General features: G+C 39.0%; 1 protein-coding gene across 1 annotated transcript in view; it reads left to right on the forward strand.

The window, feature by feature from the left end:
* The window catches only part of PLXDC2 (plexin domain containing 2), a 278226-nt gene that overhangs the window by 107606 nt on the left and 146274 nt on the right, over positions 1 to 24346 (forward strand). The window contains exon 2 of the mRNA XM_010579409.1: positions 16146 to 16357. Coding sequence (XP_010577711.1) covers positions 16146 to 16357 — 212 coding nt within the window. The remainder of the gene's footprint in view (positions 1 to 16145; positions 16358 to 24346) is intronic.

Raw genomic sequence — 24346 nt, forward strand, 5'->3', positions numbered from 1 at the left:
GCACCTACAAACTCAGTGTTTCCATGACAAATTTGTAGCTTTCTAATTCCTAAGTGGAATTAAAGCCTTGTGTTAGTTGCTTACTGTTAATACTTCAATTGCAATCCCAAACACCCATTTGTGGACCTGGGAGTTACCTGAAAATGAAAAACAAAAAGCAGCAATGCCCATCATGTGCCTGAAATCCTGCTTCTTTCTGGGGATTAACTGCTCAGTTAAGGGCTGCAAGAAGAGATCTAATTGCTTCAGGATCCAGTGTGTGCAATGCACTTCTGAGAGTGGCAGTTGGTGTTTGCAAGAAACAAGAAAAGCTCTCAGTTTGTCTTCTAAGCCCAAATACTGGTGTCTTGTATTTGCATAGTGTCCTAGTGGTTATGCACTCTCCACAGAAGTGGGGCAGAGAGCTCAAGGCTCCCTTTACCCTGGAGGAGGTCTTCCCTCTCCTAGCAAGGGGTCCTGCTTTTGAAGTTGTTCCAGAAAATATTGAAGACTAATTGGAACAGAAGAGAGGGGGCAGGACAGACAGTTTACAAAATCCATGGGGACTGTCACTAGCCCTGATTTAAGAAGAAAAAGAGTTTACTCTGAGTTTTGAGAGACAGTTCTGTTGCAGTGAGCACATGCTTTCCAAAACTGGAAAGCTGGAGCAAGTGAGCTGCTCAGGCAGGGAAGAAAGGTGGCCAAGCCAACCCTTAGTAAGGTGGGGACATGGACTCTGCCAGAGCGTTTTACTGACTGAGCCTGACTGCATCCTTTGCTGCTAGATAGCCCAGTCCTTACATTTATCTGAAGAGAAAATACCATAGACCAGGCCTGTTAACTGTAGTCGGTTTGGAAGGGATGGGTCTGTGGGACATCCTGCACAAGGACAGCCGACCTGTGCAAGCTTAGCAGTCGCCTGTCCAGGACACCTAGGTATCCAGGAATTGGTAATTTATCCCTCTATAACTCAGACGTGGAATGATATATCTGTAGTGACTGAGCTGTTTCTCTGCATGAGTAAATGAGATTTACGTGTTGAGGAAGGCAGTCAGCATTCAGCAAGAAGACAGATTAATTTAAGATTAACTCCTCAGTGGAGTGGAACTGACAGCCCTGTGGAAGACGAGCAGTTCTAGGGACTGTTAAAGTCCCATTTAAGTTCACCAGGTTGAGACTTGCAAGAGATGTAAGTGGTTTGACAGTGTGAATATATGCGGTATGGGGGCATAGTTTGTGCCCTGCTATTTCTCTGCATTGAGCTAATTAGGAACAAAACCAAAATGACTATGAATATGTTCTTGAGAAATGTAAGTATGATTTCTAGGGTCATATTCTGTCCAGGAATCAGGTAAATCTTTGCATTGTACTCTTACAACACTGAACGAAGCATAGCTGTTGTTGAATCTGTTCCCTGTTTCAAGATGTAGAGCCGGTTTCCAAACCTTACTGTGGCTGCTGTGGCTCTGGATGGGCTGTCAGCCAGTCTGTGGGTTAAAAACTTGGCAGCAAGATACTTTAACATAGAAATATAAGACTGCTGTAAAATATGTCTTTCCGTGCAACTGGCTAGTGCTTTACTGTCATTGAGTCTCAAGGACAGGGTATGGGGAATCATAGCTGACTGCTGGCACTGTGCTTCATTTGGAAAGAGAAAAAAATATCATGTTGAGACAGCATTAATATGTGCTTGTTAGGAATAAAATCTACAGTGAGTAGAATGAGAAGAAACACTGGTGATTTTTCAAGTATATTTTACAGACATGTCAGTCTCTGTCTAACAAAATAGGCCACATTTCAACTAACTTATTTTCCCAAATAGTTCTGTACATGGAGTATTCCTGTCTTTGATTAGTAAGCCAGGAGGAGGTAAACATTCAAATGTCATTGTGTCTGTCCTGGTTTCAGCTGGGACAGAGTTAACTGTCTTCCTAGTAGCTGGTACAGTGCTATGTTTTGAGTTCAGTATGCGAAGAATGTTGATAACACTGATGTTTTCAGTTGTTGCTCAGTAGTGTTTAGACTACAGTCAAGGATTTTTCAGCCTCTCATACCCAGCCAGAGAGAAAGCTGGAGGGGCACAAGAAGTTGGCACAGGACACAAGCCAGGGCACCTGACCCAAACTGGCCAACAGTGTATTCCATACCATAGGATGTCCCATCCAGTACAGGAACTGGGAAGTGGGGGCGGGGAATCGCCGCTCGGGGACTGGCTGGGTGTCGGTCGGCGGGTGGTGAGCAATTGCCCTGCGCATCATTTGTACATTCCAATGCTTTTATTACTACTGTTGTCATTTTATTAGTGTTATCATTATCATTATTAGTTTCTTCTTTTCTGTTCTATTAAACTGTTCTTATCTCAACCCACGAGTTTTACTTTTTTTTCCCATTTTCTCCCCCATGCCACTGGATGAGGGGGAGTGAGTGAGCGGCTGCGTGGTGCTTAGTTGCTGGCTGGGGTTAAACGATGACAGTGTCCAAAATAAAACCCACTATATTCACTCTTATTTCCAGATATTTTTCCCCTCTCTTCTTTGAATTTGCCTTCTAACCAGTGATAATAAAGAACCTGAGCAACAGCTTGAGCAAGTGGCTGAAAAGAAGTATAAATGATCTGTATCATAGTGATTACTGAAGAAGAAAACAAACCTTCTTGTGAAGAAGGTCTCTTTCACATAGAGACATCCCTTCAGCTCTCTTAATGCACTGGGCAGTGTTTGCATGCATCTAAGTCACTGAGTCTACCAAGTCTGAGCCTCTATGAGCTCAGCTCCATTTACAAAATAAGCCCCTCCAAAGCACTTAAGCATACTTGTGTTTTTTTAAGAAATGTACTGAACTGTCTTGTTCTGTCTGTTGCTGCTATTCTTTTTTACCCTCTGAAAAGTAAAATAACATACTCTTCATGTGATGATCAATGTGTAATGATCTTCACGCATTGCATAATGTTCTATCTTCCACTTAGAAAAGCACAGGCACAGCAGAGAGAGTTGTAAATCTGTCCTTTCGTAAGTGTGGAGTGATGTCATTTGAGCTGGCTCTTCCCTGCACAGCTTTCAAAACACCATGTGCTTTGCAGCACGGCAGTACCCATCTTTGCCTCCTCGTTAAGACAATGCACAGATGAAATGTACATACACGGCATGCTAGCAAAGCCACCCCAGCGGGAGTGCTGCAAATCTGTTAATGTTTTTTCTTGGGAATGTTGTGGCAGAATTGGAAAGTGTATGATAAAGAAAAAAAACACATTTATTCAATCTTTTCTCAGAACATGTCTATCCAAATAACTAAGCTCCGTGTAGGTTCTGTATATTAAAAGTGGATACCAGCAATGCAGTTCCCTCATTTTATTTAGGCACGATGGAAGTGCATGTAAACAGTGTCAAATGTAATATATATGAAAACCTATGCTTTATTTGTAAATTCTAAAACCCATTTATGAGAGTTGAGTCCTTCCAGTCCTGTTGGTTAGTTAAAAACTGTAAAAACATCCCTTCCTGTACTTTACTCCCTGTATCTGCACAATCCACAGTACTAGTTTGTCTGTCATTTGGGAGAAGACAAAGGTAATATTCAACATTATATCGGGCAGTCCAATTAAACATTTGATAGATAATTTCATTGCTTTGACAAGTTTCATGATTGATGCAATATATTCTCTTCTGTTTCCCCAGTACCTCTGCCAGTTTTCAAATGCATTATTTATTTTCTGCCAAACAAAGAAGGTCTTTCTATCATTCATATCTCTAACTGGCTTAATTTTTATTTTTATGTCTCTGCTTCTTGATAGGTTTAATGCAGCTGTTCTTTGACTCTAAATACACATCTACAATTCCTCCTTAATCTATGATTTTTATTTTTTTTTTTCCCATGTCAAGTCTAGCAATGCAGATTTTGTGCCAGAGCTTAACAGTCTCTGCTCTAATTTCTTCCCATTAGTGTGCTGGAAACATGAATTTTTTCTCCAGATCTCCTGATGAAGGTAAAATGAGAATTTTTCCTGAAAAGAAACTGAAGGCATTTAGACCTATTTTAATTTCAGTGACAAATTTAATCTTTGTTTGATAAGATAGAAAATAATTTGCCCCTGCACAGTAACAGAGAGTCTGGAAGAAATAAACAATAGCATTTCAGTAATAAAATAGTACATAGCTGTTATCTAGCACTTGTCATCAGTAACACAGAATATGTTTAACAGACATAGCCAGTATCATTATCTGCATCTTACAGATAGCAAAAGTGAAGCAGCCATTGAGCTATTATGCAAAAATACCATAAAAAATTAAGTAACACAGGCTTTCACAGTACATTTTTGGTTCCTTTTATAGAATCCTTCGCTATGCCATATATATTTACTATAGTTACTTAGTTTTCTCTTGTGGTTCCTGGAAAGTTGAAAGGTTTTGATTTCTCTAGTGGCTGGTCTTACGGGGCCATATCTACGGTACTGACTTACTGCATTGGGCCAGATCGGAGCTCTTGTTTAAAATCACTATTATATTTTCAAAAGTCCTGAAAATACCTACTTAATGCATATGGATGAAAATGGAGGGCAATAGATCTTCTTTTTTAAAGTTTTGTACTATTCTTTTGGAACAAAAGATACAGAAATGAGAGAACTGTGTAAATGTATAGAGAAATTTAAGTTCCCAGTTAATTGCCGGTTGAGGGTGATGAGATTTTGAAACAAGCTTCAAGTTCTTCTTTTAAAAAAATTATCATTGTCAATTTTTGACCCTCCCATCTCTACGGAAAAAGCCTCAAGAATAAAACACAGTAAGCTTAATTCATTGTACCTGTAAAGCCAAGAAAATCAGGTAAAAAATACCTTGAGAATTTTAAAGTATTAACATTTAATGTGTTTCTCAATCATTGCTGACCTAAACATGTAACCCTACCGCATAAGCCCAGTAAGACCATCTTTATTTTTCATGACCCCTGGAGCAACTCCATGTTTGAACATGCCAATTTACTAGTTTTAGTTTTTGCAGGACATTTTTAGAAAACTCTGTCTTGACACCACAGTGTAGTGAGTTCTCGCACTAAGCCTTCCCTTCTTATTAAATGAATTGATTAATTCCACAAATGGTCTATCTGTTTACTTGTAGGTGGCATAATCTTTCTAAATCCTGAATCACTGTTGGTCTAGGAAATCTTCATGTGCAGAAAATGAAAGAAGATATAAAATTTCCTTACTTAATCTGTAATGAAAATGAAGAGGGTTAAATTTTAAGTTCTGTCTGAAGTCAGTTTGTGCATTTAGCACTGAGCTGAAGGAAACCCCAAGTTATGTCTCCACAAACAGTTGTAAATTTTAACTTTCCCATCTTCAAAAAACTCTCTTTCACCAGCATACCAGAAGAAAAGTCATGCAGCTGTTTTCTTCAGCTTTTATAATGTCAGATACTGCTGCATTCCCCGCTACACATTTCTGGGCAACAGCAATTACTTGTTCATTTTTTGAGTTTTCCAAATCCTGAGCTCTGTGAAACATCTAATACCACAAACCACTTCCTTTCTACTCCTGTGAGGAGGGCAGAGGCAACTGAAGACACAGCAGGAGAAATGGGTCATGTTTCAGTTGTGCCAGGGCTACGTTGCATGATCTGCGTTGTTTGAAGGTGTTCAGGTTGGTTTGAGTTCTGAGCAGTGGCACTCTGTGTAGACTGTAGTTTAGCCCACTGCCACAGACTCAGCAAGAAATAAGCTATAAGCGAGTAAGCGGTTTCGGAGTTTGTCCCTATTTGCAGGCAAACTTGTTAACAAGGCGATTACAGTCTGTTGGGCACACCTGACAAGGGAGGAGAGGAAAACCTTGGTCTGTGTGTCCCTCAGTGTTTGTTGTACTCAATGAGGTGTTATGCAACCTTTCTTCTCTTATTTCCACTGTGCTGGGTTGCTCAGATTTTGATCTGTGCCTGCAAGGTGATGTTGCATATACATGTATGTATGGGTAGCTCCATTGTGTTGATTTGTTTTCCTATCCATATCTCTTTGCTTAAGCTACCAGATCCGGCCTGGTTGCCTTTTGGTGTGAATGCTGACATTGATCCCTGTGCCTGACTCAAAGTCAGCCTGACAGGGCTACCCAGGAAGCCAATTACCCTCTGCTCCAGCACCAGTGAGTGACAGGCCTGCAGAGAGCTAACCAATGTTGTCTTGGCCAGAGCGGTGTCCCTGGAGTTGCTGCTCTTTGCCTCTGCATACTACAAAAAGACTAGTGCTGTCTGTGCTAATCCATTTTTCAAGCAATGGGCTTGCATCTGTCTTGGCCTCTGGCTTTTCCTCAGGCTAAAACTGAAGATAACCCTTCTACCAAAGCTGCATTTGCCACTGACTGCTGGCAAGAGCATAGATTAGCCAAGCTGACACAGTTTGGTACATCCCAGATATTTGCTGTCTTCTCCCTCAACAAGTCACACAAAAGGAGTTCCAGACGTATGCTGCAGTTCAAACTATGGATGACTAGTTCATTTTTGTATGTTTTTCTCTGCTGCCCAGAAACAGAAATTAGTCCTAATGATATGACTGCAAAATTGTCCATCTAAGTTTTTAACTCTGTTTTATCATCTACATATCTATGCACAGTGGTGTACGTCTTCTAGCTGAATATTGCTCACTCGTTCTGGTTAAGCCTGGATCTAGAGAAGAAGCTGACCCACCACGAGGCTGGCATCCTCATGTTGTTCTAGTGCACAGGTTTGCTAGATCCTTCAGGAAAAAGTAAGATGCTTTCAAATTAGAACTGTGAGGTAGACACATTGGACACAGCTATAAAAGCTACCAAGTGACATCAGCAATCGTACTATTATCCAGTTATTGACTAGAAAAAAAGCCTTTATAAACTTTTGTCAAATGTGTTTAAATAAGGTATGGTTGGTATTAGTATTCTCTGGAAAACATTTGAATCTGGGTTGGAAAAGCAAGAATTTGCATATAAATAGAATATTATAAAGAGATCTCCATTTTTCTTAGCAAGACAATTTTTTGTTGAATTCTTTATTTTTTGCTGCTTTTTATACAAATAATTTTGTGGCTTAGCAAGGGTTTTGTGATATAGTGAGGTTTGGACAGAAAATTTATAAATTACACATAAATTAACATTATGACATTACTGCTACGATGGTTAATCAGAAAACCCCACATGATTTAAAACATGTTAACTTCCTGCTTTTTGATGCTGTAATTTGATAATCCACAAGAAAATACAATTATTAATATTTTCAGTTGTGTGCCAGGGACATAAGAACATTACAGATACACTTCCTTTTGCTTTACGAGGAAACTTAGTATGTGGTAAGTATTCATCTAGGTACACTTGGGTGTCTGTGTTACTAATAATTATTGGAAGTAATAGTGGGAATGTGGATATGAAACCTATTTGTATGGTGTGCAAACATGAAGTGATGTTAATCGTGCTGAACATGGGTAGCTGAAAGTAAAAGGCCAAAAGGAAGAATCCCAGCCATGGTTCAATGTACAAGGAAGCATCTCTTTTCTGCTAGTCAGGTAAGATCAGGAGACTCAGGCTTCCCTTCTATAAGGCCAAATTTTGTGCTCGAAAGGAGAGGAAGGGAAGAACCAGGAAGTAGTCCTTTGAGTAGGCTTAAATCTAGAACTCTACTAGGAAATTTTTAGGGATCTTCAGGTGAAAAAAAGGTTGAAGGCCAGTGTTAAAAAATGGTTATGTGTATAGCAAAGATCAAAGCTATGTGAAGAGAAGCTATACTTATGTTACAGCAGCTGAGACAAGAAAAACTTAAGGAGAAAGAAAACTTTTTACCACTTTTCAATTGGAGAAACTGTTTCAGTTGTGCATTGTATACTGAGTTTAGATAGGCACTAATAGCATGGGCTTGAATTTTTTCATGCGTTCCATGAGGTCCAGCTCTCTGACCTGATCCACCTGTAAGCTCTGGGAAATATCACATCAGTAACAGTGTATCTGTGGAGTTTTAAATCAATTCAGAACTACACAATTCTGGCTTTTCTGTTTTTTTCTTAATAGGGATGCTGAGTAGTACTCAAATTGAATTTGCCATGGCTGGGTATCTAAGCCTATTAGAGCTGCTTCTTTTGTAAGGAAAGGCTAAACCAGAATCAATTCCAACTTCATTTTCTGTGGTTTCCTTTCAAAGCAATTTTTTCTCCCTCTCTAAGAAAGTGGAGGGTTGTGATAAAGGATTATACTCTGCATTGTTAGCGTAAACATAATTGTGTTTTTACTGTTCCAAAAGTAATACAAAAGGTCTGCACCTGTGGGATGCAGATGTGCATGAGACATGTGAGAGCCTAGTAGGTGTGAAATGTTATATGACTTCCACTTCTGTTACCATAAGCGTTCCCTAGACTCTTGTCACTTTTTAAAATTCAGTTGTGAAAGCAACTTAAATCCATCTGGACTATGCATATAAAAAAATTTAAGCACATCAAATGATAACACATCTTTCTTTTCCTTTTTAAATCTCCTTCTTACTATAATGGCTTCAAAATCTTGATAAGGGTTAGGTTTTTGATGATGACTGATATCACTGCTTACTGACCAAAACTCTCCCTTCTCTTATCACCCAGTATCTTCAAGACTGCAAGCCTTCTTTGAGGCATGAGTTGTCTCTTTTTTGTTGTTCTGTGTGTATCCAGTTAACAATAAACTTAGGCCCTAGTCCCTGAGTGGAACTGATAGGAAGAGTAGGAAAACAAATCCATAATACGTTATAAAGCTATAATCAGATTGCTCTATAAATTCAATGTGCATGTTAAGTTCTTGTGCTTATGTAGCTGGAGAGTATGAGTGAAGGTGGAATTAGACAATATTTCCTTGGTGTTGATGTATGCTAATCAAAGTTACAGTATTGTTACCAGTGAACTCAGACTCCTGGCTTTACCAATACCATTTTAATTTACCAGTATGGTTACATAAATGATTGCAAAATGAAAGCAAGTCAGACAATTTTAAAAATAAAAACAAAACTGCAGCAGTTATACTCGTGACAAAGATAAAGTTCTAGAAGTGTGGTAATATGCTCTCTGGGACCACTTGTAGTGGTGAAAAATAATTATTAAATAGGAAGAGGTTGTGAAGGGAAAAGTCTGAATTCATATTGTTGATAAAGTGCATGTGTAAGGAAATTACCATTTATGTTATTTCCCTGACATAGTTCTTATTATTACTGATACTAACTCTGTATTGGACATGAGTCTTAGTAGCTATTTATTGTATAATTGCAAGAAAAATATGCATCAAGATAGTGTTATTATTTTTGATATTATTTGTTCTGAGCATACAGTTCAACAGCAGTAGTTTCAGTACTGTGATCATAATCTGCCATCATTCAGTATCTTATTATCATTAACCTCTGACTCCCTTTGCAGGAGACACAAATTCTCATCCCCTGTTTGGTGAAAATAGGATCATCCTAAGCATCATTCCCCCACATAATTTTAAAATTCTCTTAGCAGTCTCTGCCAAGCTTTAAAAAGAAAATGTCAGGGTGTGGTCTTTTGTTGTTTTTAAAATCATGATCCAAATTGACACAGCTCTTTGTGTACTAATTGTCACTGTGGGATACTTTTTATAAATCATGTTATTTATAAGTTTGTTAAGAAATTTATCCTATTATTATCATGGACATATTGAAAGCCAAGCATATCTGTTATTTCTTTCCTAAATTAAGGTCAGAAAGATGGAATTGGTCCTAGTCCCATGAATCAGGTACAGCAGAAAAAGAAGTGTCCATAGTGTTGAGCTGTTCATAGAGACAGATAATTTAAACTGGAAGTATGATTGATTTTGCTGTGATATTGGGCATTCAGTATATAAGCACTCTACTTGGAGAATCTTTTAAAGGGCTGTTTACGTTTCGAATAGTCTGCCACTTAACAGATCCAGTATTCATATCTTCCACCAACATTTGCTGGTTTCTCATCTTTACTAATAAAATGCTCATAGTAGAAATAAAGATTCATGAGGCGGGCCAGAGAAAGTTACTTCAGTTAAAGGAGTATGATGGCATTTTCAGTTCCTTGATGAATAAATCTGTGTATTTTATACTTGATTTTGCTGGCATTCGGGGTGTGGCAGATTTATAAAGATGATACTATATCTCACAAGCAATGTGTTGAATAGAGGTTTCAATGTGTGAATATTTCTTGGCTTTCAAAAAAGTCTTGTTGATTATGGTGCATTTGTGAAATTAGTCAAATTGCAGAGTTGGCCTAAATATGTGCAATCATGAAATGTAATTAACTCATGTTTTTCAGAAATGCAATTCTGAAATTCTAATGTGCTGAAACATTCCACGAATCAATGTTTGACCTCATGGAAAAGGCAAAAAAAACCCCCTAGAAACAGTTGAATGAGTAGTGGATGTTTTACCTATTTGCCTTTTTTTGTTTCAAAATAGGGTTTCTTTCTCCCTTAGTTACATTGCTGTCCATAAAATTCTGAACGTTTCTCTTTTGTTGTAAAGTGAGAGCTAGATCTTCATTCTAAATAAAGCTTTATGCAGACCAGACTTCCCTACTAAATCAGAGCTGTCTTACTTGTCAAGCTTTGCTGTTTAATTTTGGTTTTATTTACTTAGAATTTTTCCTTTTTTGTTTGAGGGCAGGCTTGGCAAAGCAGAGAACCCATGCCCCTGCCATAGTCAGGCGGCTTCTTCCCTTTCAGCAAATCTTTCTTGTATAGCCCAATTTGTACTTCCAATCTATAAGAGCTGTTTGCGTAATTCACAATATTGAAGTAGACAAACTTCTCTATGTATTCAGTTGTTGTCCACTTTCAGCATTGATTTATGTTAATGACATAAGCGTTACACAGTTCTCTGTGTTTTGTAGTACAGGATACACATCTTCCTGCCCAAAACCTCAGACTAACAGACCCACCTCAGAAGTCAGGTCTTGAGGTACAAGAAGATACAGGTTTTGGTCATGTGTCCTCCATCAGGTTAGCTTAATGCAGTTTAAAAGCTTGTTTAGTACTTGTTAAAATACAAGCTAAAGTAGTCAAAAAGCTGTTATCTGGGAACATGGTGGTTTAGACAACAGATGCCAAAATCTTTAAAAGTCTTTTTCCTGTGAACATGTAAACCTGCACAGAAGGAAATCTGAAGCACCTGTCTGTCTGCAGTTTTCACCCATTCCCCTTCCTCAGTCTCCTCTCTAAATATGCTGTGTAGGTCTTTCCAGCTTCTGTGAATTATGCCTCTATTCCCTTAATGCCTTTGGTGGTAATTCTGATCAATCACATTGACTACAAAGAGCCAAACCGGCCAACTGCAACAAGAGTTTCTGAACTTGCCAACAGTCGGTCATTAACTCCAAATAATCTCAGAGCAGTGAAAGCTTTTTATAGTTTTGTTTCCCTTACCCCCACCTGTTATGGCTTTGTGTGGCGCGTTTTTTTAATTGGTAGTGGGGGAGGGGCCGCAGGGCTGGCTCCTGTGAGAAGCTGCTGGAAGCTTCCCCGGCTCCAAGTCGGACCCGCCTCTGGCCCAGGCCGAGCCCATCAGCCACGGTGGTAGCGCCTCTGGGAGAACAGGTTTAGGAAGGGGAGCTGGTAGTGAGCAGGGGGACTGGAATGTAAGAGGAACCCCTCTGCAGATATTGAGGTCAGTGAGGGAGGAGGGATGCCTGAGGAGGTGGATGCCCCTGCAGCCCGTGGTGAGACGGCAGGCTGTCCTCCCCCAGCCTATGGAGGTGAACGGTAGAGCAGAGGCTCCCCAAGATGGCCGTGACTCCAGAGAAAGCCTATGCTGGAGCAGTTTGTGACTGAAGATCGGCCCGCAGATAGGACCCACACCAGGGAAGTTCGGGAAGAAAGGAAGCCTGCAGAAAGGACCCACACCAGTCAATTTTGTGAGGAACTGCAGCCTGCGAAAAGGACTCACGTTGGAGAAGTTTGTGAAGGACTGTCTCCTGTGGGAGGGACCCCACGGTGGAGCAGGGGAAGGGTGAGGATTCCTCCCCCTGAGGAGGAAGGAGCAGCAGAGACCAGGTGTGTCGAGCTGACCCCGACCCCCATCCCCTGTTCCCCTGCGCTGTGGGGGGACGAGGTAGAGAGAACCGGGAGTGGAGTTGAGCTGGGAAGGAGGGAGAGGTAGGGGGAAGGTGTTCTAAGGTTTGGGTTTACTTCCCAATATCCTTGTTTTGATTTGATTGGCAGTAAATTAAATTGATTTAGTTTCTTCCCCAAGTTGAGCCTGTCTTTTGTCCGTCACCATAAGTGGTGAGTGATCCCTCCCTGTCTTTATCTTGACCCACGAGCCTGCCTTTATATTTTCTCCCCATCCCACCGTGGCCAGGGCAGCGCGGAGTGAGCGAGCGGCTACATGGTGCTTTGTTACGGGCTGGGCTGAAACCACAACACAACCCCACTGCCTTTCTAGCTTTATTCAACACAGAGTTGAAATCATAAAATTTAACTTAACCCAAGGGGGAAAGAAGCTGCAGACATAATGATTTTCATTGCTAATTTTATGAAAACTTCAAGGACAAGAGCTGAAGGATCAGACCAAAACACCAGCTTAATTACATATTCATTAGAAAGACCTGTACTCTATTTTTACTACTTCCAAAATACTACGGTACAATATCAGCTCTACAGACCTTCACACTGAGGTATTTGCATGCCAGTGACAGGACTATATATAACACTCCTGTGGTTTGCACATAAAAATATCAGTTGAGAACTGTAGTTGCAATTTTAACACATTTGAGGGCTTATTGTAGTTCTGAGTCTCTGTTCATAGAAGTTGAACAAGTTACTACTCATCTATATTTGCCAATATTGTGATTTTATTATTAATCAGATATTACAGCATTTGGCTGCTTTCCAACTGATTTGAATGACACGTTCTCCTTCAGTGTTAATTAGGTGTGAGCGCCAAGATCTAAAAGATCTTGTATAATACTTTGGTACATTTCCTCTAAAATGCCTTTTATGTATTTATTAGCTACACAGAGATTTCAACCAGAAACATGAAATAGTTCTAACTTGTAAAGTATTGCAATTTTAGGTCTCTGAATGCTTTTTCTTCATGAGCTGCCTGCATTTAGAACTTGAAAATTAATTTATCTATCCATTATCTTAGAATTTATATATTTAAATTATATTTACATAAAAGGAAAACACTCTGTTCAGCTCATTTAAAAAAAAAATATGGTTTGTCACTTTCTCAGCATTAGAGATCTGTCAGAATAAACCAGAGACATCACACTAGATCAGAGCTGGTCTGGCCAAGTCTATCATCTCTCCCTCTCCATCCGCAGTAGCTTAAGGAAAAGGTTTAATGAAGAAGGAAGCCTCCAGCAAATTTCTCTCTTTATTCCTTGAAAACACATCCAGATTTTATCTCACATTGTAGCTTCAGTATCCCCACTCCGCCAGTCCAGCACAGTCAACTAGTCTAGTGATAACACTGGTAGAAGCTCTCATGGATAATGGTGAAAAAAAATCCCAAAGACTAGTTTTAAACTGAAAACATTATCAGTTCATCCATTTAATTCTTGCTACTATTAAATTTAGAAGGATATAATGCATTCTGAATACAGTTAGATGATTATACAGCTTCCTTATGTCAGTATAGCTTGTACTTGTAAAACAATATTTATCAGTTTAATGGCAGTAAACATGTTTTCTGTGTTTCAAGAGAAAAATCACATAATTGAAACAGTTCAAACAGGATAAAAGTTGTGCACTGATGACCTCAAAGGCTTCTCTAATGGGGAAAGGCCCATGCCAAATTTTGCAGATGCCATGATGCAATTGCACTATAAAAGAAAATTATGGAGAAAAATGTGTAGAATTTCCAAGCCAGTGGAAATACCCCAAAGTGTTTATCTCCTTCTTCTCTCCAGCACTATATTATTATTATTTTAAAAAGTAGTTTATGTTACAACACCTTAAAGCTTAGAAACCACATTAATTTCTATTCAGGATGTGGAAGAACAAAGTATAATAGCTTTCCTCTACAGATGAGGCTCAACCTGAAGTGAATAGGATTTAAGACCCTCCCCTAACTTTCACATTTTCTATTTGGTAATTCAGATGATTGCCTCAACATGTTGATTGTTGGCCATAAAAAGACTAGGCTGCAGTGGGAGAGCGAAATAGCGTTAAATATGCTTATTGACTTTCCCTCTGAATGTGGGTTTTGAGCCACCAAGGGCAGCCAGGGAAGGTGCTTCAGAAGAAGGGATTGGGGTCTTGCAGACATGTACTTGTTGCACTGTAGCCTGGGACCCCCGTTTGTAGGCATCTAACACTTCCCATGTCCCACAGAAGGTGCTGAGGTGTCTTAGTGCCGCAGGCTTGGCAGCTCTGGGAGGGCAAATGTTGCCTCCATTGATCCAGCCTCAGGCATTGCATGTAGCAGGCAGAAAGTGCCTATCTGTGATTGTATCTGGGAAGTTTGATGTGTCTGACAGCTTTCTGATGCCCTTACCCCCATAACAGCATGGTGAGTGCCTCCAAGCTGAAGCAGGGAGGGCAGCTTTGAATAAATTTTGATAAGGACAGCGGAGGAATAAGTTAGCTCATCTGCTGAGCTGTCCCTCTGCATCTGGCAGCTGATTGTTTCATACAACAGGGAGTGCGGTGGCAATTTGTTGAAGACAAGTGTTCTAAGGCTTTTAAGAAATGCAAGGAAACATGTTTCAAAAAGCTACCAATTAAAAGAAAAGAAGTCCTGTTACTTGGTGTCTGAGGAAAATTATGGCCTGAGATTGCTGATTTTGCACCTCTATTAAATTCTGATTTCTCTAGGTGACAAAGCACTGTCGGCTCATGTTAATTTTACTGTGGTTGAAAGTGATTGTACGGCTTAGAAAATAAGTTTGGTAGATTTTGGAGAATTTGATAGAAAAATGGAATCACATGGAGCCTAAAGTGTATTATGTCTGGAAGATTCTCCTATATCCATGACTCCTATACCTGTTCCTGCTATGATGCAGGAAAATCTTACTTCTTATTTAAACCTTTGTTAGGTGATTTTCTATTTTTCTGTCTCTTCTGTACCTAGACAACATAGGCAATGCTTATTTCGACCTTGGAAGTGGTGCTTTCCTTTGCTCAGAAGCTTCTGCCAAACAGGCGCAATGGAAATATTTCCACAAATAATTTATTTACCAGTGTACTCTTCTCTCAGTATTTTTCTTTTACTTTACCATTTCTTCTGAGAGTTCATTTGGAACCTCACAATTCTGGTTTTTGAACAAGATCCCCTTCTTCCTGGCACATGAAAAACACGGAACACCCCCCTGCTTCTCCTTTTAGACCCAAAGACAGTGTGAAAAGCATATCTGGTTCTTAGTGCAAAGTATGCAAAATTACTCTACCCATTCTTGATGGTGTTAACTGAAGTACATTAACAAAAAATACTTTGATTGGCTTTTGTATTGGGAAAACTGGAAACTACTGAAGAATTTATGGTTTTGTCTTGGTGATAGTTTTACTAGCATGAAAAAGTTGTGAATGAGCATGAATAAAGTCCAAAAGGAATATGTAAACCACACCACTCAACCGCTCATCCTTCGCAGAGAATATAGTGGGTGTCTGCAGACTTTATGCATCCTTTGTGTTTATCACTTATACAATGGGGCAGCTTTATTTTTGCACTGGAACAGATGTTTATGGGAATTTCATGTCTCTCATAAGGTATATTTGCCTTTCAGCACGGCTTCCAAGCTCTTTCTACATAAAATCAGTAGCAAAAGCTAAGTCTGTACCAGTTTCTCTGCCTCTTCTGCTTTTGTTTTGTTAGATGATTAACTGGGTTTTTTTCTTTGATTTATTTTATTTTGCAAAGTGACACCTATGGGTAGGCAAGTATCAAAGTTACAAAAGTTACAGGGAAAACCTTTCCCAGACATAAAATAAGCAGGAAAATAAAACATTTAGGATGTTCAGAGGAGTCTACAAAACTTTGTCCAAATTCTTGAATTTTGTAGAAGTATAATATGCTATCTACTCTTCTAAACTCTTATGTTGTTGTTGTAGAAACTTTATCAGAGATGTAAATGGCTATTCTATGGAGTTGTTCAAAATCTTTATAAAAAGCTACTATTCTTAGATTTTCAATTATGATTAGTAAACCAAAGTTCCACTCACTTATTATCTTGTGGTTGGTTTGTTTTTTTGTTTTGTTTTGTTTTTTTTTGTCAAACAGGTGTGGTTTATGAAGTTGTTCAGAGCTTCCCTGCAGTGGAGGAAAATGTGCTAGTGGATTCACATGTAAGCAGCCACAGGTGGAGAAGGCACTCAGAGTCTCTCAAATCAGTCGACACCAACAGAGCCAGCATGGGGCAGGATTCCTCTGAACCTGGGGGTTTTACGGACCTGCTGCTTGAAGAGGGACATGACAACACCACCCAGATTGAGGTAGAAATTCATTCCATCTATTTTTTTTTATTCCATTTGTTATCTTTGATTGAGGGTAAATGAAGTAAATGTCTTCATTTTTTAGTGTACTTGAACATTGACAGGGGAAGAGAACCTCATGGTCTTTGTATTTGTGACCCTATCAGTACATGGAAGCCAGTTTTTTCTCCTGAGGCTGGAGCCTGTCCTTTCTGACTTCTGAAGATAGTCTCTTGAGCATCTCTTGTCCGCCTCTTTGCTGGAAAACAGTTACAGGAAGTCCCATGTTCTAGCAGTTCTTGCTGGAGAACAGGAAAAAGAAGTAGTAATAAAATCGAATTCTTTCTTAGAAGTTGGGGTAAACACCTCAGTTTGTGAGATTTTTGCCTGGTCTTTATAGAGAGTGATATCCAGACGTCAAGGGGAAAAGGCCCTAGAGAAGTGAGAAATTGGAAAAAAAATCAGGTCGGTCATTGAAACTCTTTGCCCATGCTATTTGATTGTTTATCTTCCAAAGAAAAATAACATGGATCAAATCCATCTACATGAAGTCTTGGGACATTCTCCCTCTGTTTTATGGTTTTGTTCAACCTCTGCTTTTTAAAAAAAATCTTTAACTGCAAGATTGCCCTCATATGGACGTAACATAAATCCAAGTGAGCACCAGTTCTGTCTTTAAAGCTGCTTTCAGTTTCAAGTAGTGTAGGGAGAGCAGAAATTGACCATAATGTTATGTTATGTTGTGATTGATTGGTGCAAAATATCTCCACCTATGATGATTTGTGGGAATTCTGCTATTCTGCTACTTTATCTTAGTGTTTCTACATAAACACACTGGCTGAATTGATTTTGTATTTATATACAGATAGCAATTGTTCATATTATAATTTGTGTATTTTTACTGGGTTTTTTTAAGTATTAGGTTTGGGGTTTTCTTATTAATAAAATCTGCATCCTATTTTTCAATAAAATATAGCTTGGAGTAAGCTATGTTTAACATTTCCAGTCTTTATATTCTGTTTCCAAAGCAAGAGTGCTATTTGTTTTTCAGTTCTGAGGAGTTCACTCTCAGACAAGCAAAACAGCTTTCAGATTTTGGGTTGTTATCTTACACAATAACAAAAGCAAAGCAATATAAAACCCATCTGTAGAGACAATGGTGTCTCTACAGTATGAGTCAAAATATAATAATGCTTTCTGACAGGTGTGTTTTGTGTTTGTTGTTTTTTAAGCTTCCCAGTTTGCACAGTACTAATTATGCTTCCTCTTGCATAAACGTGGAAGTTGCTAGTTGGTAAATTATATTTTTGAATTGCATATTGATTTTATGATTTGTTTTTTGCCCCCTGAAATCCCCATCTGGCTGTACTTGTAGCAATTCACTCGGGCATGACACAGATCGATCCTACTTCTTATTTTAGCAGGTAAAGTGGAAGATGTCTTGGCTACAGGAAAGTTCATGTAGCTGATCTTTCCATGGCTTACCCATAGATCCGCATGCAGTGTCTCCATTCAGTTGAGTTCTAAGCCCTTAGGAAGCAAAAGGGGTCAGAGCTCCCCCTCTAACACTTGCATATGGCAACATTCAGGAAAAAAATGAATGCTTGCAAATGGACATATGTAGAATGGTATTTTTCCAGGGCCATTTTACCTAAAAGATTAATGGCCTTATAGTGTCTTAACATCAAAAATACATCACCCTTACTGAGTTTATTAAATCCAGGCTTTGTGTTCTGTCGCAGCTCTCTCTTTTTCTAAGCTCTTCCCAGGACAGTAAGATGACTTGAGTTGTGGTTTTACACATTATCACATTCTGTTGTAAATCCCTACTACAACACACAGGCATTTTACAAAACAACTTTGATGCCTGGCTTTATAGAGGAGGTAAAGTGTACAACAGATATTCATAGTGGAAGAATCCATATGTCGCAAAGTCTTCTGCAGCTTGGGAGCTTATCGGTAGTGCTGGAGAGTGTATTGATTTTTTAAACCTTTCTTCTGTGTGCGTTGCAGTTCTTGCTGAAGAAAATCCAGAGAATGAGCACTAACTGCCACTCATATTTAATGACACTACAGAATTACAACATCCCTCCATCACAGCTACTGTTTCTCTCTGAAGTATTTCGTAGGCTTGCCATGCAAATATGGAAGACTTCTTTTACAGGAAGGTTGACAATGATGAACATGTGTTTAATTTTTACTTGATACTGTTTTCTGGTTTTCTTTATAATGATGAGTTTACTTTCTATCCAGCTTTAAAAAAAAACAAAACAAACCAAGCACACACACAAACACACACACACACACCATCTCCCCCCCCCCCCCAAAAAAACCCCAACAAACCAAAACCAACCAACCAACCAAAAAGCAACCAAGCACAAAAGGGAAGGTACTATGCAGAAATTTCTGCACACTGTTTAAAAATAACTCTAAATATTTCCTGTGTTATCAAATCTATACAGTCATTATGTGGAAAATAATAAAATCAACTTGTGTGGAGCATAGCTTAGTTCCACTGGCTTTCCTTGATATCTTAAGGTAATGAGACTTTTTCATTCATGATTTTCCATTGGAGTTATTGGGAATTGTTCTGTAACTTCATAGATGCACTATGCTGTGTCTCCCATCAGCCCTAATTCAGAGGCTGTTTTAACATCAGCTTGAGTGGAAGGCCTTCAGGGCCAGTTTTAGAAAGTGCATTGTAAATCAGTTTATCGAATCTTTTCAGTAGCCAGGGTGGACCTGCTCCTATATGTAGGAAAGATGATAATGGTCAGATTCTCTTTAGAGATGCTGTCTCTCTGGTCCAAGAGCTGGAGCAGTGCAGCCACGAGGGACCCCAGGACATTTGTTGTCTCTCTTCGCATCTCAGTTTTGCCTCCTGCATTTGTTTGGCACTGTGATTCAGGACAGAACTTATGCAAAATGATGTACATATTCAAGTGCTTTTTTGAATAAAGAAGTTCTCTTGAACTGGGCTCTCTGGAAGTTGAACTGCATTGCAGAGACTATAGCAGAAGCAGTGGCTGTAGCCATGTGATGTGCAGGACCTTCATAAATGGGCAGGGCCTTTGGAAGGAGAAGGCAAGACCTCCAAGTCCCATTGTGTTGCTGGAGAATAGGAATTTTGTGGTCCACAGGTGCAGTCTTGCTGCAGCACAAACCCGCAAAACTGGAGATGCCAAGAAAAAGGCAAAGGACAGGAAGAACGGGTTTCTGCTGCAAGCCAGATCTTCTAGGTATGTAGCATCTGTAGTCTTTCTGGAGGCCTAATAGCAAGCTGGAGATTATAGGGTAAAATCAATGTATAACAAATGCTTATCATAAACACTTTATAAAACAGTATGATAATCTTGAAAATATTCCTCTTTTCTCCTAGCTTAGTAGGGTTGTTATAATGTGCCAGCTGCGGACTAGAATGTAGTAAATCCAGAAAGGTTGCCCAGGATGGAGGTTGGTCCCATTTGCTTTATTTGCAATTTGTACTTTAAGGCCTAAATACAGAGGAAGGAGAACATGTAAGTCTCTGGGGCCATGCTCTGTAAGAGGTTTATTAAGGTTTCATTCCCGTTACATAATATAGCCAGAGAGAATGAGCAAGCTCTGAAGAGGGAAAGGTGTAATAACGGTGAGATCCCATCTTGTACAGATGGACACAAATCTTACAGTCCTAGAGAAATACCCAAAGCAGATAGCCCTGGGACAGGTGGAGAAATAGGTTGTCAGCAGTCCAAATCAACTGCAAATGTCAAGCCTCAAAAGACAGTATTCTGTTGATGTAGTGCAACTGAGTTGGCTTCTTGGCTTCATGGCAAGTGAGAGCATTGAAGAGTCTCCTTGTGAAGATAGGAGTGTCCATGGCTAAGGCATATTTCTTGCCAAGGATCGCAAAGACAATTGTTAAAGTCTTCTACCGAATAACTTTGGGACTTGCAGAAGCTGAAGTGTTTCCCATTAAGCTAGAGGAGTTTTTTGGAGTTTGGAAGCCTCGGAATCACATCCCGTATGCGCTAACTAACTGGTGCTCAGGACTGGCCAGTGGAAATGCAGCCTTTGTGGTCCTGTGGGTGCTAGGCTAAGAGGGGAAATCTGTACTGCACTGTAGTTACGGGGTCCTCAAAGACAGGAGCTATTGTGGGGCATATTTGAGAAATCAGGTAGGACACTAAAAAATGAAGTGCCATTTATATCAACAATTCTTCTTTCCAGAGAACTGTTTCTTAAATTTCTGGGATTTCACAATCTTATAATTTCAAGTCTAGTTTTCCTTTTTCTTTTTTTTCTTCTTCTTCCCCCCCCCCCCCCCCTTCTTTCTTGGTACTCTTATCTCCAGTCTTGGAGGTCAGGGTTTGTTTTTTGTTTGTTGACTAATCCACCACTTTTGTTTATTGTGTTCAGGACATTGAGAAGTGTGCTCCCCCCCGCCCCGAATAAATAGATCCTAGGAAATGCAATGTGTAGGGTGAGATTTGTTGCTGCAAACATTGTAAGTCCTTGAAAAAGCAATGAGTGTGAAAATATGTCTTAATGTGTCTAGTTCAGTATATCTTCTTTGAAGCAATGAGAAAAATAGGACAAATAAACTTTCTTCACATACTCTAATAAAAGAAAAGTATGCTCTATAGTAACTCACTGTTATTAAGTAAATGAGTATTAATATTGTTAAAACAAACTCAGATTCATGGTCATGGTATGACCAACCCTTCCATTAAGCCTCGTAGCCTTGTAGCCATAAAGGTAATGGAGGCAGGTAGCAGAGGTTCTCATTGCCTGCTGCTCTTTTGCACTTATTGGAAAAGGAACTGATCCCTGAAATACATCTAGTATGGGTGTTGGGTCCCCAGTATCCATCATCAAAGGTATTGACAAAGGCATTCCTGTTTTGCCACAGTACTTGCTAATGTAGGCATGGCCACTGAGCACTGGAAAAGGCTTGGTAATACATTAATATACAATTGTGCATTGCATAAATGTTGCGTAATAATTTTTTCGTAGTTTATAATGTGCATCATTTTTCAAGTGATATCCTGTCATTATGGCTATGTGGAGCTCCAAACAGAGGTGATTCTCCTTCTGTATTTATAATTTTTGTCTCTTTACCCCAGATCTTCTGCAAAGCGGTTCCCACTGCAGGCTTTATAGAAGATTTTTAGGCAACTTGCGCTGTCCTTTGCTTCACCATTCTCTGTCCCTGATCCTTGTGACTTCTTAACCCTCAGTGAACAGTACAACACCAAAAAGTAAAACACAGAGAAATTGAAATGGAGCAGTCTCTACTATATAGCTTGCATTGGCATTAGTAGAAGATGACAAACTTTGCAAAATAACTCTGGAACATGTGAATTACTTTCAAATTTGTTGCCACTGTATAGAGATACTACATCAAAACAATAGTCTTTCACAAACTTCAAATATCAAAACGAAATCCAGCAATAAAATAATAGATTAAATCATAGTGAGGCTTGAGCTGAGTACAGCCATGCTAACAGTAAGGTTTTATTGCTTTGCATCATGAAAAGAGTGAAAAAAACATAATTTTTCATATAAAGTCTTTGAAGAGAATGAACGTATGACAAAAAGATTCAGTTCCAAGCAAGAAACAGCATGTCGAGCATGCAAAGTCAAATCAAACTTGACTGTATCTTACTTTCTCCACCCCTCTCAACATAGTGCTTGTAAGCACAGAAATTTGTGGCTATTTCAGTGCAAAACATATTTATTTTTTTCTGTAGTGAAATTATTCATTTATTCCTGTGGATGTCACTGATCTCTCCTGCTGTGTATTGCTTTTAACTAAAATGGAGTTGTTGATAACTAAAGACACCCTTCTTTCTTTTTCTCTCCTTTCTTTAGTTTCTGTAGATGTTGTCTGAAATGTAAATTTTAGTAATCCCTAAGTAGTTTAGACCTGAAAAGCATCTTGCCCCTATCAGAACAACACTGGTGGATTTCCTACTGGCAACAATCTTTTGCTGAATTTTGCACTTTCTTGGACAGTTTCTGCCCAGAAGAAGGCTTCTCCCTTATCAGTCCCAGTCACTCATGGAAGTGAAGATGTCTGATTCTGACTGGCAAAAACAACAGAAGGGATTGAATTTTACAGCCCTCGGGATTTGAGAGCAATTACTCTCAGCTACTGACAGCAATGTCAGCATGCCCACTACTGTGTTCTTACTGCAAGTCTGAGCAAGGAAAAAAAAAAAAAAAAGGTTAAGACTAAATTTCACTCAGCTGGACAAATAAGTGCTCTAATGCACTGTATTAAAAGTAGAAAAACTTGTCCATGCATAATTGAATCCTCAAAACTAAATAATGTCATAGTTGAATAGTGAGCTGTCAGTTTGGCCAAGCCTGCCTGTTTTGTTCCTTTTTTGGCGGGGGTTCTTTTTTTGTGGGTTTTTTCCCCCATTCCAGTGCTTTAATGCCAGTTGCATCTGAAGGACTTAGAAATAAAAAGCAGTGTCACTAACATTGTTCTGAAACCACAGTCCCTCCAAGTTACTGAGAAGAATGTTCTGCATTTAAGAAAAAATACTATCATATAGTTTAATGAGTATTTCTGTTCTCTTTCCTCATCCCAAGCTATGAGAGACACGTTTTACTTCTAAAGTCTGTTTTCTGACTTGCCATCTCTTAGAGCCTTTACTTATCTGTGCAGAGTTGCCTGCTTGTTTAGCTTTTGAATTTATAGTTAAATATTTTGCTTAAATAGTATTTGTTTCTTCCTTTCCCTTTCAGTGATCCTCAACAATGCAAGAGTGAATTCCATGGACAACATTTTGATATGCTCATTCAGTGTAATGAAGTCAGGGATGCTATTGATCTCTGCATCAGGACAATTCTTTTTTAATGCATAGTCACATTTTAATGTGCATTATAAAGTATAAAAGTAATGCATATTCAGTACAAAGGTTTAATCAGATTTTAGGCTTTTAATTTTTATTTCCATTAAAGCATTTGACATATATGTGGGGAGGAATGAAGCTTTGCAGAACAAAGATTTGTCACTGGAGTTGGCTGATTCTTTAGAGAGCAAAAGAGCGGTACTTCTGTTCTGAAATCTGTATTTGCAAAAAGCCACGTGGAAAAAAACCTAAAAAAATGAAGCGACAGTTTTATCTTTGATACCTTCTTTCTAATATTGCTTCATTTTGGTGACAAATCATAGACTATATTATTGAGCTCAAATAGTATTGAGCCCTTGCCTAAAACAAAGGAAATGGCAAATTTTGTTTTAAGATCATTTTAAGTTCTAAGTGAAGAAATCCACTTTAACTGATTTAATTATGTGGCTGCAGCTTACCTGGTCTACTTGCAAAGTCTTTATCATAACAAAAGTTGCATTCGTTCTTATTTTCAGTTAAGAAAATTCAGGGAAGTATTGCTGTTTCTTGTTCACAGTTAATAATTACTACTTCATGTGATTTTTGGTGTATGTAAAGGATTCAAGAAAGGGAGGGGAAATGTGGGCTTCTCCTGTAGGCTTGCAAATATTTTTCTCAATCTGTGATTAACCTTCGGTCGTGTAGTATAGCCCTGGAAATGCCAGGGCTAAAACTACTGCGACTAAAAAATGAGTTTACAGTTGAAGATGGTATTACATCAGGTTTTCTGCCATTTCAGACCCTATCTCATGTTGCCTTAGACCATTTTGTGTTCAGTTGTATTTAAAACACAGTTGTCTTCCTGATTTTAAGCCAGTGTAACTTAAGGCCAGAAGTCTCTGTTTGGATGTGTGCTGTTCACAGCTCTGGTGTTTCTATAAGGTTCTAGAGGATTAAACAAGCATCCCACATGATTCCTCTCTACTGCACATCATTAAACAGTGAAAGCTCTAGAGTTTATTGACGCTGAATGTTGTGGATGCCAAAATTTACAAAATTAGACAAATTCATGGAATAGAAATTTGTCAAGGATTATTAAACACAAAGGGAGTTTCTGAGGAGCAGATCACTGGAACCTAGGAAAAATGGCGAATTGCCACTGTTTGCCCCGAGTTCTTTACTCTTC

The sequence above is a fragment of the Haliaeetus leucocephalus genome, unplaced genomic scaffold (genome assembly GCF_000737465.1).
Source record: "Haliaeetus leucocephalus isolate CR32 unplaced genomic scaffold, Haliaeetus_leucocephalus-4.0 Scaffold0, whole genome shotgun sequence".
Taxonomy (NCBI): Eukaryota; Metazoa; Chordata; class Aves; order Accipitriformes; family Accipitridae; genus Haliaeetus; species Haliaeetus leucocephalus.